Raw genomic sequence first — 18334 nt, forward strand, 5'->3', positions numbered from 1 at the left:
GAGGGTTCCGATTCAATTCAGAGAGATTAAAGGGTCCTCTGATTCAATTTGGAATTGGAGGTTCAGCTGCCGAATCGGGCCAAATTGAGTTGGGGTTTGAAGCATCGCACAGCCCTACTGAGTACTAACAGTGTTTCTTACAAATCCTGAAATTATATTCTCAACCTCAGTACCAAAGCTTTAGCTTGATTGTGTAGTGCACTATTTGAGAACTACAACAATCTATATTTTTAGTAACATTAGCTCAGCCAGGTGACACATTTATTCATCTATTATGTTCATTCTTCTGTACTAGAAGATGACACTGGTATGTTATGTGAACCTGCTTATTGCACTTACTATTGTCTTCCATTGAATGCCAGTTACTCTAGGAACATGGACTACCAAGGTCCAGATTTTTAAAGGTGTCTAGGCATTGCTTGTCTGACCACTGCAAAGCCAAAAGGTTAGATCCAGGGAGGCACCAGAGGAATGTAAACCTGACCTGTCCAACTGGCAGCCTGTGGACTGTGTGCAGCCTGTGAAGGATTAAGCTGTGGCCCCTGGGTTCCCACCCGGCCATGACCCCCTCTATTCCTCCACTCTTCTGGCCTCCACTAGCTGCTGCATTCTGCATCTGCCTCAAGGGGTTGTGTGGCATGGCACAGCACAGTGTGGGGAGGTCAGGGTGAGGATAGGGTACAGTGCAGAGGGCATCAGTGTAGCATGCAGGCTGGGGGACCATGACCACGCCCCACTCTGGTGTGTCCCATGGAGCTTGTGGCTCCCGCTGGCATGGCCTATGGGACATATGCCCCCAGACTCCTTTAAGTTGGACAGTTCTGTCTGGACAGCCCTTAGACTAATTCAGGGTGCCAAAAGAGACCAGGAAACCCTGCTTGGCTGCTGCCTGACTTTGGATGGCCACAAATTGATGTGGGTTTAAAATGCGTCTCCCTTGTACACCACATACTTCCAGAGAGGCTCTTTCACATGTGCCAAGGCTCCATTTGTAGAAGGAGCTGGATACCTAACTCCTGCCCAAGATCCATTCTGGCTCAGAGATGGAATGGTGTCTAAATTCTAAGTCCATGGAAGGGGCCAGTCTGTTAAGCACTCTGAATATGCTCAGTGCACACCAATGATGCTGAGTTTGGTACGAAGAATAGCAATCCTGGTGACTTCTTTTTTAAAAAAACAAAATCTGGTAGTGGTGCTGGTGCCTGCCTTCTGTGTAATAGCCAGGTGTTACAGTGCTAGGCCAGGGATTGGGAGATGTGAGTACTTCCTTGGTCTGAGGGTATTCAAATATATCCCACCTCTGTCCTAACCCCTAGGCTATGGAATATTCTTGAGACAGTGCTCTTCATCTCTCCTGTTGAAGCTGGGCCACAATGTAGCCAAAATTGACATTGTGGGGGAAGAAGAGAACAGGCGACAGGACTGTGACTTTGAACTCTAATACTGGGATAATTGCTTCAATTCTAATTTCTGCTGTCAAGATTCTTTGCTTTTATTCAGTTGATGTCTAACATGAAATCCATAAAGTTCTTGTCTCTGTTTCCTGAACCTGAAAGGTGGAGGTTTCATCGTACTGCTATAATTAATTCTTTCTATTGGCTCCATTTAGATGGTTTTCTGCTCAGCATCTGGGCAATCTAGATCAGCCTTTGGAGGTTCTTGATTCTCCCCCTTGACTGTAAGGAGATTAGGCACTGCTTTTTTACTACCCTAACTCAGAGAAGCCTCATTTTGAGGCATTAGGACAGCTAATGTGAGACGCCTAGATCTAGATCTTGCCCTAAGTGACTGAGATGGCCAACTCCTGTTTACACAAGTGACTTGGATACTTAAGTCTCACTTAAAGTTAGTAAAGTTTTGGCTTTGCAACACTGAACCAAGTAATTTCTTATAGTTTTTTAAAGTATAGGCCATGGTAGCTGTTGAGGCGGACAAGGTTTCTAAGCAATTGACCTACTTAGTAGTGGGGGAAATATCATCCTTGTTTTGACATACAGTGTCTTTTGGCAGCCTTTAAGGAATTGTAAACATAGGTTTTTAAATTATCTTAATTCAGCCTGCCTGGACTATAGATTTAGTTTTGTTGTCAAAAACTTTAATTAGAATATAGCAGTTTCTGATTATGTCTTAGTTAGGACTATGAAAACTGATTATGTGTTAGTTAGGCCCATTTCCATTTTCACATGTTTTGAACCTATGAAATTCCTACTTTTCGGAGATAATATTTTTTTCTCTGTTAATTTTCATGTGGGAAGTACCTACCAAAATCCTTTCAGTTGATTTGAGTTGCAGATGTGGGGAGAGGACTTCATATTGTCTGGAATTTTAAAGTATTTTTAAATAGTTTTATGGTATAAATTGTTGAAGGCTAATACCCAAACACAATCCAGTTTTCGTTCTGTCCAGATTAGTAAATTGGTTTTATTTGAGGCATTTGAGAGCAATGTTTAGTGGAGGGATTGCCAACCTCTGTGGCATATCTGCCACAAGTAGCATAGGCAGCCTCTGCTTATGGCATGCAGCAGCCTGGGAGAGGAAGCAACTCCCCTGACAGATCAGGGAGGGAGCAGAAAGCAGAGCAGCACATCAAACAGTGAGCACAAAGTAGGAAACAGAAAGCAGAACAACTGAACATGCAGGAAACGTTTTGGGGAGTGTTATTGGTTTAATGGACATCTAAATCTGAACAGATCCCAATGAAATCCTACCCCTTCTCATGTTAAAAATTCATCTCTTTTTAGCTGATCTTGAGAGAGATCAATGGAAAAAGACGTTGTTTAGACTATTCGTGATAGAAGCATGGAGTGCATGTTTAGAAAATTTGTCTCATTTGATATGGAATGTTTCAGATTATCCTCATGATTCCCTTAGGTGCTGTTGAGAACTTTTTTTCTTTTGGTGTAGAAAATTCATAGTCAGTAACAGCTGTAAGTTCTAGGTTGTTTGTTCTCTCTGATGAAGGCTTGTTTAGCTGTTACAATTATTCAGTCTGTATTGTAGTCACCACTTCCTTCCATTCCTACGTGGACCAGACTTTACGAATAACTTTTGTAAGAATGCTAGGACATATAGTCTGTTTCTATAGTCATATAGTCTGGGGTTTAAGAGAACCAAGAACAAGTGCTGTTTGTGTCCAGTGACCTAAATAAAGAATCCTCTTTGTTACAGTGGGGTTCTCCTCTAATACAAGAGGAACATAAAGGAGGCAAAGGTTTTAAATTCCTATTGGGGGGTTGAAAAAAGATGGCGTTTGACACCTGTTGTCAAATATGGCAGGATCTTTCAAATTTTAGTAGACCTCTAGTAGCCAGAGACTGGTTGGAAAGATGGAGGCTCTGAACAGGGATCCAAGACCATACCATTTTTAGGGGAATTCATGTATCCTTTTTCACCATTGTGGCTGGAGCTATTCTTTCAGGATAACATTAACTTGGAAGAGAGGAGCAGGCATCTGTTGTTCAATTCGGTCAAATAGCTGGTAATCTTTCCAAATAGTTCACTAATAATATATATATTGGCTACACAATTAAAAATGTAGTTTGAGTTTAACTTGCCTACATTACATATGTAATGTTTGTTTCTAGTTTCCTTGTGTTAACATCTAAATGCATAATGCATTTAATGCATACTGCAGTGTTGTCAAGATGTATTCCCCAAAATATTTTGACTATGTAATTCAGCCAATTTATAGCCGGATAATTATGTGAAGAGGAGTAAAATGGCTTAATGGTTTCCTATTAGATGTTCGGTCTTGGAGAACTGTTAAAATTTAGACATCACAATTAAGAGTAAAACTAAGACTTTTCATTATTGTACAACATAAACATTATTTAAGTTAAACCCTTCAAATGAATATTTCACAAATATCTTTTCTGAAGATCAACAGCTTTTTATAAGTGAAGGCTGCAAAAGGTCTCCCACTTACATTTTTGTGTTCTTGGAGGAAAAAACAGGGAGAACAAGATGAGGCATTTCTGCTATTTCAAAATGGGAGAGAGAAACAAAGATTTGGGGGTGAAATGCCTGCAAAACAGAATTAAGTCTAGATATAAGTAAGGCCTTTTTTTATTATTATTTTTTGAAAGCACAAACCCAAACGTTGACTTCAGACTTTTGTTTTAGCTATACAATGCAGCTAAACATTGGACAGATATAACTGGTCTCAAGTGCAACCTCCCCTCAAAACCCTAATTACCTGGTTGTTAAAGGTGCTAACCATTTTCTGCTTAACAAACCTAAGTCTGTCTTATGTCCAATTCAGTTTTATATTATTAATAGAAAGATGAACTAGTCTGTTTTTATAAAGAAGTAGTGCACTCAATATTAAGACAGTTTGGAATGTGACAGCAGTCAAGAAGTGCCATACACATAAACAGTATCAGCTTTTTATGCCAAGAATTTTTCACACCACTTAAATGTACCACAACTTTCTGATAGTCTTGTGGAATATTGAAATTTTTAGTCTTTGCAAATGGTCTTTAGTATACTGAATTTTGCACTGATCATTAGGATCTGTTAGTAATGCATCTGTTCATTCTATTCAGGTGGTGAACTTTCACTTTAAGTTTTATTCTTTCTTGAAAAAAAATAAATTGGGAAACCTGGATTGTTTTAGAGCATGGTTTTATTTAAAAGTAAGAGTTAAACTTTTTTTACCTTCTCTTCCCTCACTCTCCTGTGCTCTGATATGTACCCATGCACACCTTGAAATTGCAGCTTCCTGGTTTCCTAAAGTCACTGAGCTGCTTTTTTCTTTTTCTTTTTTTTACTTGCTTTCCCTGGCTAATACTCTTAATCTTTGGTGATAATTGCATGGCACAGCCATGACCTCACCCTGAGCTCACCATGCCATGCTATACTGTGCACCAACCCCTGGGGTGGCACAGAATGTGGAAGCTGGAGGAGGGAGGGGGAGCCAGAAGACTCTGACTTCTGTTGTAGCTGAAGTGATAGGGATTGGCAGCCAAGCAGTAGCTTGGGGACCACAACTTAATCCCTTGAAGGCTACATGTGGCTCATGGGCCACCAACTGAACAGTGCTGGTTTACTGCAAGAGCATTTCATGTAAGTAGCCCCTCTGAATTATAAGAAATTTGTTTTACTGAGAGAGGCAAAAACGTAAGAGAAGTGAATTTCTTACTTCTCTTCTAAGATGTTTTCATTTAAAAAGTAGTATAAATGAAGTGGTTTAAAGATAGCTAAACTATTGCTTCAGTAGGGGCCACACTCTCACATTTAAATTAATTTTACAAATATATACATTTAATTTTTTAATTTAAAATGCTTCCCTTTAAACAAATGTTCTCGTGCAGTGTTTGGAAGCCAAGCATTGTAGTATGAACAACTTGAAAGTAACTCTGATTTTGTTATTGAAGATGAAAATGCATAATATAAAAATAGTATAATTAGTAAAAACAAAAATATACTTTTAATAATATAAGATTTTAAGCTTGCTTGTTTATAGTGTAACTTTTAAATGATACTATACAATTTAAAGTACAACATAATTGATAAGCCAAATGGGTTCCTAGTTTACGGCGTGCATTCTGTAATCTGAAAATTAGGGTACTTAGTTTAGCTTCTGCCTGCCTGCTAGCTAATGTGGCCTTTCCAATCAACTTTCTATAGAAACTGGAGTCAAATGTGAAGAAATAAGGTGAGTTTAAATCATTAAACAAAATTTCTTACATTATTTTCACCAGTTTCCATGGCAATTGGAGCAGACACTGACCACCAGCTGAATAAAACTGACTTCGCTACTGCTGGTGGCTGGAGTCTACTTGAATTTCCTTGGCAGGTCACTGACTATAAGTTAGGCAATATAGTTCAAACTTTAATCTCTTATGCATTTGAACCCCTGTTTCTGGAGATTTGGAAAAGCCATGTAGGTTAATAAAGTGAGAATTATTATTTATAAACTTCAGTTCTATTATCCCAGACTCTTTATCCTTATAAAAGATTCTGTCTGCATTGTGAATTTAACAAGCAAAATTGTTTCTTAAATGACGCATGCATGAACAAATGGACTTTGTAATGCCAGATACCTGAAGGGTTAGATGATTGGGCAGGTTGAGCTATATTCTGCCTTACCTAAGCAGTGTTTGGCCAGTACCAGAAGGTGGTTAGGAAACAATGGTGGTTGCAAACCCCTTTTTTTAAAGGCTTCCCTGGAACTCTGTGGGTTTCTCAGCCTCTTGTGAAGAGACTAATGAGCTATTTGGAGACTAAAGAATGATGCCCAATTAACATGCATCAAGAACTTGGAGTAGTATAGTGTAAGAGCTGCTAAAATGGCCTTAAACCACTGGAGGGATAGCTCTACGCACGGTTAATATTCACAGTCCCAGTTTAGCCTGGTTTATTTCAGCAGCCACCAGACTGTACCAGTGAAAGAAGGCCTCTGCTCCATTGGAATTTTTTTCACATTAAGTTTTTGTTAATATTTCAAATATTCTACCATTTTTTAAATTTTGAAATTTCAGATAAAACCTGTATTGTAACTTGGACACCAAGATGGAATTTTAGTATGGGAATATATGTGAAACTTAAGAAATTTGCCATAAACAATTTAGATGATTAGGTAATAGCATTGCTTATATCAGGTTTTAAAGGTAGACAAAGAATATCATACAAAATAGGACCTGTTCTATGTTTTGCTGCTTTACAGTGAGTGTGGAACTCTGAAAAGCGTTTTGAAGATGAATGCAAGAAATCTGCTGATGCTTTTTCTTACTGAAATATTCCATGTTTTTTGCTGGGGAAATGTGTTGGTCAGAGGATGCGTAACGCTAGCAGGCAGGCTAATAAAAAGACAGGGATGTTCAAACTTGTTCTTTTGCAAAATATTGTACTTCAGTGTAGTTTAAATAGCAGTTTACAGAAATGGTTTGCAGGGTTTTTTTTGTTGTTCTCAAACTGTTTTGATAACTTCAAATATGGATTTTCAAATGGAATGATAACAACTAAAGGTGTGAAATAGTTTGGTTACAGTTCCTGTGTAGTCTTGACTGTTGGGGTAAGTGACAGGATCTGAATTTTAAGAGGAAAATGTGTTGGGCTACACTTTTGTTTAGGTCTACTTTTTATCAAAACAAAACAGGCACAATCTAGTTTGCAGACCATACTTAAGAAAATGTCATTCATGTCCTCCTAAAACTAATCTGACCTATGTGACTATTTTAACAAACTGGAACTTCCTTAAACAATTTCGTTTAAATGTAATGAACTGTTACTTTCTTTTGTTCTTCTTATGTGTGCTTACGCTTCAGAACTGCCATTTAGTGGGTCAGACTATTGGTCCAGCAAGCCTAGTGTTCTGTGTCTGAGGCCAAAGCATGGATGCTCCAGAGGAGGGTGAACAGGGCATGTGCAAAAATGTTTCACACCCTGCTGCTCTCCCATTTACAGCTGTCAGCATTCAGATGTATAGGAAGTTCTGACTCCGAGGCTGCACTCCTGTCTACCATATTCAATACCTACTGATGAACCTTTCTTCCAAAACTAGTATTTGGCTAATGCATACTATAATGCATACTATATACGAGATTGCAGAGGGATCTGGATAGGTTACAGGGGTGGGCTAACAGGAACAGGATGCGTTTCAATACGGACAAGTGCAGGGTGCTGCACTTGGGTAGTAGGAACCAGCAGCACACTTACATGATGGGGAACTCCCTACTTGAGAGCACGGAGGCAGAAAGAGATCTTGGAGTCATTATTGACTCCAAGATGAACATGGGCCGACAATGCGAGGTCATGGTTGGCAGGGCTAACCGGACCTTGTCGTGCATCCACAGGTGCATCTCGAGTAGAGCCAAGGAGGTGATCCTCCCCCTCTACGCGACACTGGTCAGGCCACAGCTGGAGTATTGTGTCCAGTTCTGTGCGCCCCATTTCAAGAGGGATGTGGACAACATGGAGAGGGTCCAGAGGAGGGCCACCCGCATGATCCGGGGACAACAGGGCAGACCCTACAGTGAGAGACTGCGGGACCTGAACCTATTCAGCCTCCACAAGAGAAGGCTGAGGGGGGACCTGGTGACCGTCTATAAACTCACTAGGGGGGACCAGAAGGGTTTGGGGGAGACGCTGTTTCCCCTAGCGCCCGCTGGCATAACAAGGAGTAATGGGCACAAGTTGATGGAGAGGAGGTATAGATTGGACATCCGCAAAAACTACTTCACAGTTAGGGCGGCTAGGAGCTGGAACCAACTTCCAAGGGAAGTGGTGCTGGCCCCTACCCTGGGGGTCTTTAAGAAGAGGCTGGATGCCTACCTGGCTGGACTCATTTGAGTCCCGTTTCTTGTTTTGGGGTTTTGTTGTTCTCCCGCCCTGGTGGGGGGTCGGGCTAGAAGATCTACTAGGTCCCTTCCGACCCTAAATCTATGAAACTATGAAACTATATGACTTGTTTAAATTCTTAAACTGTAACAGTTCTATGTTGGAGTTTTATGTTTAATTTGAAAACACTTATAGCTGATTCCAGTGCTGTCTTTGGAAGCATTTTTGTATGTATACACAAATGTACACAGTTGTGTTACAGGTAATCAGTCTGCTTGAAGTTGAATAATGAACCCCAATTAATGAATTTCCTTTGTCGCCAACAGACAAAATGTGATATAGATTTGATGTGCAATGCAAGTAGAACAATGGATAATTAGAAAGCTGACTTCTAACTGAAAAGCTATACCATTTTGCTCTCGTATTGTAGTAGCCAGTTGTGACCTATATTTGTACGTGTAAAGTGCATGAAATTTTTCCAGGGGTATAAGTTGTAGCCATGTTGGTCTAAGGACATAGGCAGACAAGTTTCTTTTGGATACCATTTGAACGGGTCTAATGAAAGATATTGGATTTACCCAAAGAACCTCCTCTGTAATTTTTCCATAAATGTACAGTTCTATAAATCTCTAGGTTTCAAAAAGGTCAACACTTCAGGTGTTTGAACAATCCTGTTGTCCATTTAACTAACTTTAGCTTATCATAGGCCTTGATGCTGCTGCTTGCTCATCTGATTACACTGCTCAGGGGAATCAGGTTAAGGACATGCTGTTGGTAACTAGAGCATTTTCAGGGCTTTAGTTCGGCAGATGGGCTGCTTGGCTATATTCATACATCTGCCTGCCTGCTGTGGCAGCTGCTGCTGCTGCATGTTGTGTTCTTTTGTTCTGTTCCATCCAAGAATGGAACACTAGGAAGTGTAGTGAATAGATTAATTTAAGGTTAAGGTTGGTGTTTTGCTTGCTCCCTAACTCCCTATCATAATAAAGCTTCTGCTAGAAGTTAATGACTTTCTTAAACTGAAAAAGATTTTAAAATACATTTTAAAATACAGGAAATGAAACTAGCTAATATTTTCTGACACTATTAGGTGTATGTTTTATATTATCTGACAGCTTTATTATTTGTTTCAAATTTCATTTTTTTTCTTTCTTCTAGGACTGGCAACCCGACTTTGCCTGACACCGCATGGTCCAAAAGAATTAAGGAATTATGGAATGACATGAAGGAGATTAGTTAGGATTAAAGGCTTTGAGGACAAGCACCTCAGTGAGGTGAAGCACAGACTAGCATTCTAGTTGTAGCTCTTAGGAGCTTTGTGCTGAAAAAAGATGGCAGATCCCGGAATGATGAGTCTGTTTGGAGAAGATGGAAATATCTTTAGTGAAGGGCTGGAAGGTCTTGGAGAATGTGGATATCCTGAAAATACAGTAAATCCCATGGGTCAGCAAATACCCATGGATCAAGGATTTCCTTCTTTACAGTCATCTCTTCACCATCCTCCTACAAATCAAAATCAAGCAAAGTTAACCCACTTTGATCACTATAATCAATACGAACAGCAAAAAATGCATCTGATGGATCAGCCTAACAGAATGATGAGTAATGCCCCTGGGAATGGTATAGCATCTCCTCATTCACAGTACCACAACCCTCCAGTTCCTCAGGTTCCTCATGGCAGTGGCACTGGTGGTCAGATGGGAGTCTATCCTAGCATGCAGAATGAAAGACATGGGCAACCGTTTGTAGACAGTGGTTCCATGTGGGGACCACGGGCAGTTCAGGTGCCAGACCAGATAAGAGCACCATACCAGCAGCAGCAGCAGCAGCAGCAGCAGCAACAACCTACACAGCCACCACAAACACCTTCGGGACCCCCTGGACAAGGCCACCCTCAGCACATGCAGCAAATGGGAAACTACATGGCTCGTGGTGATTTTTCAATGCAACAGCATGGTCAGCCACAGCAGCAGAGGATGAACCAGTTCTCTCAAGGCCAAGAAGGCCTTAATCAGGGAAATCCTTTTATTGCCACCTCAGGACCTGGCCACTTGTCTCATGTGCCCCAGCAAAATCCCAGCATGGCACCTTCTTTACGACACTCAGTCCAGCAATTTCACCACCATCCCCCCACTGCTCTCCATGGAGAATCAGTAGCCCACAGTCCCAGATTCTCCCCTAATCCCCCCCAGCAGGGTGCTGTTAGGCCGCAAACACTTAATTTTAGTTCTCGGAGCCAGACGGTACCCTCACCTACTATAAACAACTCAGGGCAGTATTCTCGCTATCCTTACAGTAACCTAAATCAGGGATTAGTTAATAATACAGGGATGAATCAGAATTTAGGCCTTACAAATAACACTCCAATGAATCAATCTGTACCAAGATACCCAAATGCTGTAGGATTTCCATCAAACAGTGGTCAAGGACTAATGCACCAGCAGCCCATTCACCCTAGTGGCTCACTTAACCAAATGAACACACAAACTATGCACCCTTCACAGCCTCAGGGAACTTATGCCTCTCCACCTCCCATGTCACCTATGAAAGCAATGAGTAATCCAGCAGGTACCCCTCCTCCACAGGTTAGGCCTGGTAGTGCTGGAATACCAATGGAAGTTGGCAGTTATCCAAATATACCCCATCCTCAACCGTCACACCAGCCCCCTGGTGCCATGGGAATTGGACAGAGGAATATGGGCCCCCGAAACATGCAGCAGAGTCGTCCATTTATGGGTATGTCTTCAACACCACGGGAGATGGGTGGGCACATGAGACCAAATGGTTGTCCAGGTGTTGGCCTTGCAGATCCACAAGCAATACAAGAACGACTGATATCTGGCCAGCAGCATCCTAGTCAGCAGCAGTCTTTCCAACAGCAAATGCCAACCTGTCTTCCCATGCAGCCTCATCCAGGGATACATCATCAGTCTTCACCGCCACCACCACATCCACATCATCAGCCTTGGGCACAGCTTCATCAGTCACCACAAAACACACCACAGAAAGTGCCTGTCCTTCAGGTAAGTCATGTCCAGCAGAAAGAAAACGTTTTAAAATAATAAATGCAATTTTCAACTTGTGGGACACAGGTTTCTGCTCTATATGATTCTTTCTGCCTGTCACCATTGAGGATGATGCAACTCCTGTTTTACTTAATTTTATTAATTAGCAATGTCTTACCCAACTTTATTTTGCCTGTGCTCTTCTGATAGTTTTAATAAGATAAATCTGCAATACATTTCAACAGTAAGTATCAAGTTATCTTGAATGTAATAATTGTTTTGTTGTGAATCTGTCAAACAAAAGTTGAAAGTTTGCATCTAAACTTTCATGGTACTCTTAAGGATTTTCAGACTTCTGTAGGAAAGTCCATATCATATGGATTTGTCCTACTTAGTTTATTCAGACATGGCATACAAAATTCACATTCCCTAGCACTAAATGGCACCTCTGGTAACTAGAGATAAGCAACCTTGTATAACTAAAATAAGAGCAGATATGAATCCTAGCCCCCAATCCTAGCCCACATTCAAGGTTTGGATGAGTGGAACACAATTAGCATTTTACTTGGTCTCCCAATTTCCCATTCCACTTAAAATAGAACTGTTCCACAGTGCTGTCCCTAGGGGGTTGGCGAATCAGGGCGACTGCCCTGGGCCATGCAGGCAGTGCCGTACAGGCCCCATTGTGGCTGCTGCATGCATTTTTCTACTCCAGAGGCTGGAAGCATAGCAACTCTTGAAAGTCTCTGAGTTTTACAGCCCAACTTAGCAGGTTTGACTAAACATATATACACTTACATACCTCAAGTTTTCTCTTGGTTTAAAGTGTCCTCATCAAATGAACAGTTTTGGTGTTGACTGTGTAGGTGTTAAAGGGGCCATAGAGGTATAGATTCCATTTTTTTAGCCACTGATTATATATCAGGAAATAATCCCAAGTAGTTCTACTCATAACTATTTGGAGATAATTGTTGGAATGCAGTCATAAGGGTACAATGAGACAATAAGCTCAATAAATCATCTAAATAGCTGTCCCAGCCAAAGTCCCAGGACTGTATGGAAAGCAGCTGCTCAGCAGTCACTTCCATTACTGCCTGCCGGCTGCTTCTGTTAGCTACTCAGCACAGCATGGGATGGATTTGGGAATCAGATGCATATACTGGACAGAGGCAGCTGGCAAGGAGTGGTGGGATGCGGCCACTCAGTAGCTGGGGGAGGCTCCCACATTCTCTGGGGATGAAGAGAAACTGGGAAGGAGGGGAATCTGGGACAAATCCTAGGGTAGGTGAAACCATGAATGGGAATAAGGAGGGAGGAGTGCTGTGAAGAGAGGAGGAAAGTTTGTATTGAAAAGAAATGGTTCTGTGGGACAAAAAAGAAGCAACCGTAGTTATAGAGGAGGAGAGATAGGGAGTAAGGACAAAATGCAAGAAGCAGAGAAAAGAATGTGGGCTCGGAGATAGTAGGAAGGAAAAAATCAAGAATCAAAACTGGAAAGTAGAATCTCAAGAACATATTGGAGGATGAGCAAAGGAATAAAGAAGAGACGGAATGAAAAAGAATGGGTAGAAAATGGCCATAAAAACTATCAAGGGAATATCCGTCAGAAATGGAAGTTTTAGGTAGGAAGAAGGTTAGTTGACATGCCATTATTAAATTGCACTGAATGATCATTGTTTTATTAAAACTGTTGTAATGATAATTCTAGAATTTATTTGGTGTTTCTTGATGGAATGTCAGTTACAGGTTTTTAACAGTATCATGCTTGGAAAGGAGTTTAGAAACCATGCTGGCTTTAATGTAAAAAGTCTACATAGCACTTCTGAACCTTTTGGATAGGGTGGGATATAAATCTAAAAACCCCCTAAAAAAACAAATAGTAGTGTATGAGTGGGGAAAATGTTCCCAGATATGCTTTAGAGAGATTGTTCACTGTCTGTTAACCTTGAAATGGCCATTCTGGCTGTGGTAAAAAAAAAAAACATTTCTCCTTCTTCTCTTCCCTCTCTCTCCCCTCCCCCTCCCGCCCCCCCAAAACAAAAAATGGGTTATAAAGAGAGATCTATTGAATGCACAGCAGCAGAAGTGGGGTGTACTGTGGCTCCTTTAATCTTGCAGGTTCCTTTGTGCCTGCCCCCTCCCCCCCACTGATTGGTGGAGGGGCCCTGCTTGCAGATTGCTCTTTCGCATGGAGGTGAAAACTGCGGTTTTAAATATGGTGCCATTTTTGCCTCCTACTGCTGATTGTCTGAGGGGCTCCAGATGGCCCTGCTTGCTTGCTGTTGACTGGCAGGGAGGCAAACACGGCGCCATATTTAAAACTGTGGTTTTAGTTTCCCTGCTGATCATGAGGGAGTGGCAGGGCCCTCCGCTAAGTGGTGAGGCCCTCCCAGGGCAGGTGGGAAGATAAGGGGGGAAAAGAGGTGAGGTGCACATAGGGGAACATGCGAGATTAAAGGAGCTGCCATGCACTCTACTTCTGCTGTGAATTTGGTAGATCCCTAGTTTATAAATATAACTCAGCTGATCAGAAAAAATGAAGGATCATTGTACAATTTACAAATTAGTGAAGAACATTTCAGTAATATTCTCACTGGTTATCATCTGGTCTTATTTTGACTATAATGCTATGGTAAAATGAGTAACTTCTATAAACTACAGATACTTTAACAGGAAGGGTAATACTTTTTAACCTTCTGTATAATGTAAGAGCCAGTTTAAAATTTACAGCACTCTAGAGTTGTAAACACCTTTTCTTGTTTAAAACTGCCAACACAATCTCTTGTCTTTGAGAGTGTGACAATGGTCTAAGAATCCTTATCATTCTAGGTTACCCATTGAAATCTAGACCAGATCAGGAGATTGTTAATAGCTCTTTGTCTTACTGGGAAAAAGTTGTAGGTTTCAATTAAGTTCCTTTCAGGCAGCTGTTCATATTGCAAGTCACTGCTGTAATTGGTACCACTGTAGTCAAAGAGGGTGGTGATAGAGTGGGTGTAGAGGCTCCTCTTCATCAGGATTTGGATGTGCACAGAGAGGTATGATATAAAACTTTGCATAATAGTAATGAATCATTTGGAGACTTTGGCAGACAGTATTTAAGACTAATCATGTTTTGTGAGCACTCAGTGATCTATACTGTAGTAGTTGAGCACAGGAATCATTGAGGAACAGGTCATGGAGGCTTTGCACAGATGTCAGGAAATTAAATTTGAGGAATGCTATGATAAGCACTACAACATTATTAGGAATACTTATCGAGGTGCTTCATTACGATCTGATGGTATCTGTGTGAAGTGCTAATGCAGTGTTTCTAGTTTGAGGCGTTGTACTGATTATCTATGGGTTTGTAATAACTTACCAATTTCAGGTAGCTGACTATAATCGCTAGTTGAATGCAACAGTACAACTGGCAGAGAAATATTATTGTCCCTGTTTCTTGGGTTCAGGGCTACAGGAATATACACTTTGACTCGTCACAATAACCCTTGTGACGCATCTATTCTTGTTAATGTTTGTGTGTTGAAGTCTCAACCTTTAATAGCCTGTGATTGGACTGGCTATATCGGAATAAAAAGGAATATACAATCTATGCTGCTTAGAATATGATGATTTCCCCAAGTCTGGTTTATAGTCAGTTATACCCCAGAAAGAGCAAGTAAGTTTATAGAATTTGCATGCTGAGAAGATGAAATGTTGTATTCACCTACTGGCTTAATTTTCATGGTGTGAGGGTAGGGCTGTAGCTGGAAAAGTGACAGTCATGTCACCTTACTGATCCATTATTTACATCACGATTTATCCTTAGATTTGTCTACCAAACTTAATATTTTGTTTAGCCATATGGTGAGCCCATAAGATTAAAAACCCAGGCTTTTTCATTATTAAATATTTAGTTTAAGCAGTGTCCTACTGCTTAGAGAAAAAAGATTATTTACTTTTCTGCTCCAGCATGTCTGTAGTTTTTTCATTGTATGCTTTTTAAAAATGGGATTTTAAGGGTTTTTTTTTTTAAGTTTTTGTTCTTGATCTTCCTATTTCTGGTACAGAAGCTAATGTAAGAAGTGCCATACTGGGTCAGATCAATGGTCTGTCCTGCCCAGTATTCTGTCTCCCGACCATGGCAGGAATGGAGTTTCTTTAGGGAGAGCCAGACATATCTAGAGTGATCCATTGCTCATTTTCCTCACTGGCATCCACCATTATTGGTTAGGGATGGCAGTGGAAACATTTCCAAACATTTTGTTCAGCAGCTATTAATAGATCTATTATCCATGAATTTGTCTAGTTCCTTTTTAAACCTGGCTTTGTTCTCTGCCTCTACTACCTCCTGTGGCAGTGAATTCCACGAGTTAACTGTTGTATAAAAAGTACTTCTCTTTAGGTTTAAACCTGTTTCCTATTAATTTTAGTGGGTGTCTGCTAGTTCTAGTATTCTGAGACTTGGGGAATAACAGCTCCCTATTCATTTTTGTCCACACCCTTCATGATTTCATAGACTTATCATATCCCCCACCGCAAGTCTTCTCCTTGCCAGACTGAAGAGCCCTAGCCTTTTTTGTTTCTCTTGGTTTGGCAACTGCTCCATACCCCTGATTGTTTTGCTTACCCTTCCCCCTACCTTTTTCAGTTGTGGAAACCAGAAAAGGACTATGCCATTTTTTCAAATGTGGTTTCCACAACTGTATACAGTATTTAAGATGTGGGCACACTATGGATTTATATAATGGCATGACGATGTACTCTGTTCTGTTTTCATTTCCAATGTTAACGATGTCCAACGTTTTTCTGGCTTTCTGGTAGCCGTGGCACACTGAGCTGATGTTTTGAGAGCTATCTACAATGAATCCAAGGTCTGTTCCCTGAGTCATAACAGCTAGTTCAGAACCCAGGACTATGTATGTATTAATTGAGGTTATTTTTTCCCCACGTGCATTTTCTTGCACTTGCCAACACTGAAGTTCACCTGCCATTTTTTTTGCCCTCTCACTTAGCAGTGCATGATGCTGCTGGCAAGAACTGGCAGTATACCAGGCACCATTCTACCACAACAGATAGCAGAAAGAAGTAGCTGATGGTTGCAGTTTTAACTGTCTTTCCTCCCCAACCTCCCCTCAAATGTTTGTTTAAACCTGAAGTCAAAGTGAGGGATGGGGCAAATTCTGGCCATTCAGAAAATTCTCTACTGGTTTGGGCATGAAGATTGACCATGGGACAACTTCCATGTCTTTCTGCTGAAGCCAGCTACATGTTTCATTGAGAGCCCACATCAGCCAAAATGTGTGTATGTACTATTCTCTCCTTCCCTTCCCAACCAACTTTGGCTGTTTTTTTTTTCAGTGTGTTAAATTAAAATAAACTTTCAGCAGTAACCCCTGCTCTCTGCTAGCTGCCATGACAAAATTGCTTCAGGAAACTAAGTCCCTGCCAGTCAGCAGCACTAGAGGAAAATTATTCCACCAGAACTGGAAATTAAAGAATATCTGTAGGACCTGAGAGCAAGATAAGCACAGAAGAAAGTATGTGTGAATGATAACTTGTTTAAAAGGATTTAAAGAGGTGTACTGTATGTTTATATTTGGATGAGGAACAGACCAAAATAAAATTTTGAATTTGATTTTTTTTTTTTTTAAATTCAAGAAGTTAAACAATTAGATTAAGTTGTTTTCAGTTGTAAGAGCATGGAAAATATGTGACATTTTCTTAAGTTATATTGGCAAGATATCTTCTCCTTGTTTTGATAATATTCTTTCACATAATATATTGGTGCCAATTATTTCCTTTTATGGAAAAAATTTAAAAAGCTCAAGCTACAAAATTGTAGCATGTTATGAATAATTAGGAAAAATGTATGGCCCCATAAGAATTGTTTGCATTTTTCACTGAGGGCATCTTGGGATTTAACTCTGCATGTAAAGTTTACCCTCCCCTATTTCAAAGGAAAAAAAAGAAGACTATATATACATTCATCTAAATAAGAGATTAGAGACTGGCTCTTGAGTGTATATGCCCTTGGGCTAACGTCTTTGTTTTAAAAAAATGGAGTTGAGGAGGTACAACTGATTTTGGTGAGAAACCTTGTTAGGAGCATTCTGCCCCCTCAGGTGCCATAAGTTGACTGGATGAAAGTAATTTGTGCCATTAAATTATCTGTTCATGAAGCTGGCTGAAGCCAGTTTGCAGTATTAGCATAAAAATACAAGTCCACAACAGCATGCTGATTTGGTAGGCTGTAGAGTCACCTGACCTGTTCTTAGAGGCTAATGTGTTGATTGTGGACAGTTTGAAAAGCTGGTCTGGATTTTTTTTTCTGGAATACTAAAGCTAAGAATCTTCAGAAAACTGAATTTTTAAAAAGCAATTATTGGATGAGTATTATGTATATAATTACCTGTTAAATGACCATGCTATTTGGCATTTTATGTACTAAGTGGTTCAGATCATAGCTCTTGGTCTACCATTCTAGTCATGTAAAAGCAGCAAGTTTATTGTCTTTTGGACATGAATGTAAATCTTTTCTTTCTATTTTTATGTTTTTTCAGAACTGCAAAAGTCTGTTTTCTAAACTGAAATCTGGTATTATAATGCACATCTCAATGTCTGTGTGGCCAGATGAACTAAATATAATGGAAAATTGGTGTGAATAGGAGAGGTATTTGATCTTTAAAATATGTGAACAATCCTAGTGAAATATAACTTAGATTTAAAATTTGGTAATCATATGCCATCTTTTCTTGAAACATGAAAAAAAGCAAACAAAAAAATGGTCCTCTAAAAATTTGTGGGGCATCAATTTATGTAAAATAAATATGAACTTCCTATTCTAAGGCAGGTGCACTTTTACATTCTGGTTTGAGGTAATGTGAATTTCTATAAACTTCTCCTACCCTCCTTCCTCCAAGGGTGAATATATCCAAATTCCCCTACTTCGGAATCTATAGCCTGCTTTTTATGGGAGTTTTTTTCATTAGTGTCCACTTGAGGGAGAAACATGCAGATGCTGAGTTCAGTGGCTCAAAGCAGCACTTGACCTTCGGTCCTTGCCCTTC

General features: G+C 40.3%; 1 protein-coding gene across 1 annotated transcript in view; it reads left to right on the forward strand.

Moving 5' to 3' along the window:
• The window catches only part of CHD7 (chromodomain helicase DNA binding protein 7), a 193290-nt gene that overhangs the window by 73288 nt on the left and 101668 nt on the right, over positions 1-18334 (forward strand). Inside the window, exon 2 of the mRNA XM_019527714.1 lies at positions 9439-11303. Coding sequence (XP_019383259.1) covers positions 9612-11303 — 1692 coding nt within the window. The 5' untranslated portion in view covers positions 9439-9611. The remainder of the gene's footprint in view (positions 1-9438; positions 11304-18334) is intronic.

The sequence above is a fragment of the Gavialis gangeticus genome, unplaced genomic scaffold (genome assembly GCF_001723915.1).
Source record: "Gavialis gangeticus isolate Ggan-Ray unplaced genomic scaffold, GavGan_comp1, whole genome shotgun sequence".
Lineage (NCBI taxonomy): Eukaryota > Metazoa > Chordata > Crocodylia > Gavialidae > Gavialis > Gavialis gangeticus.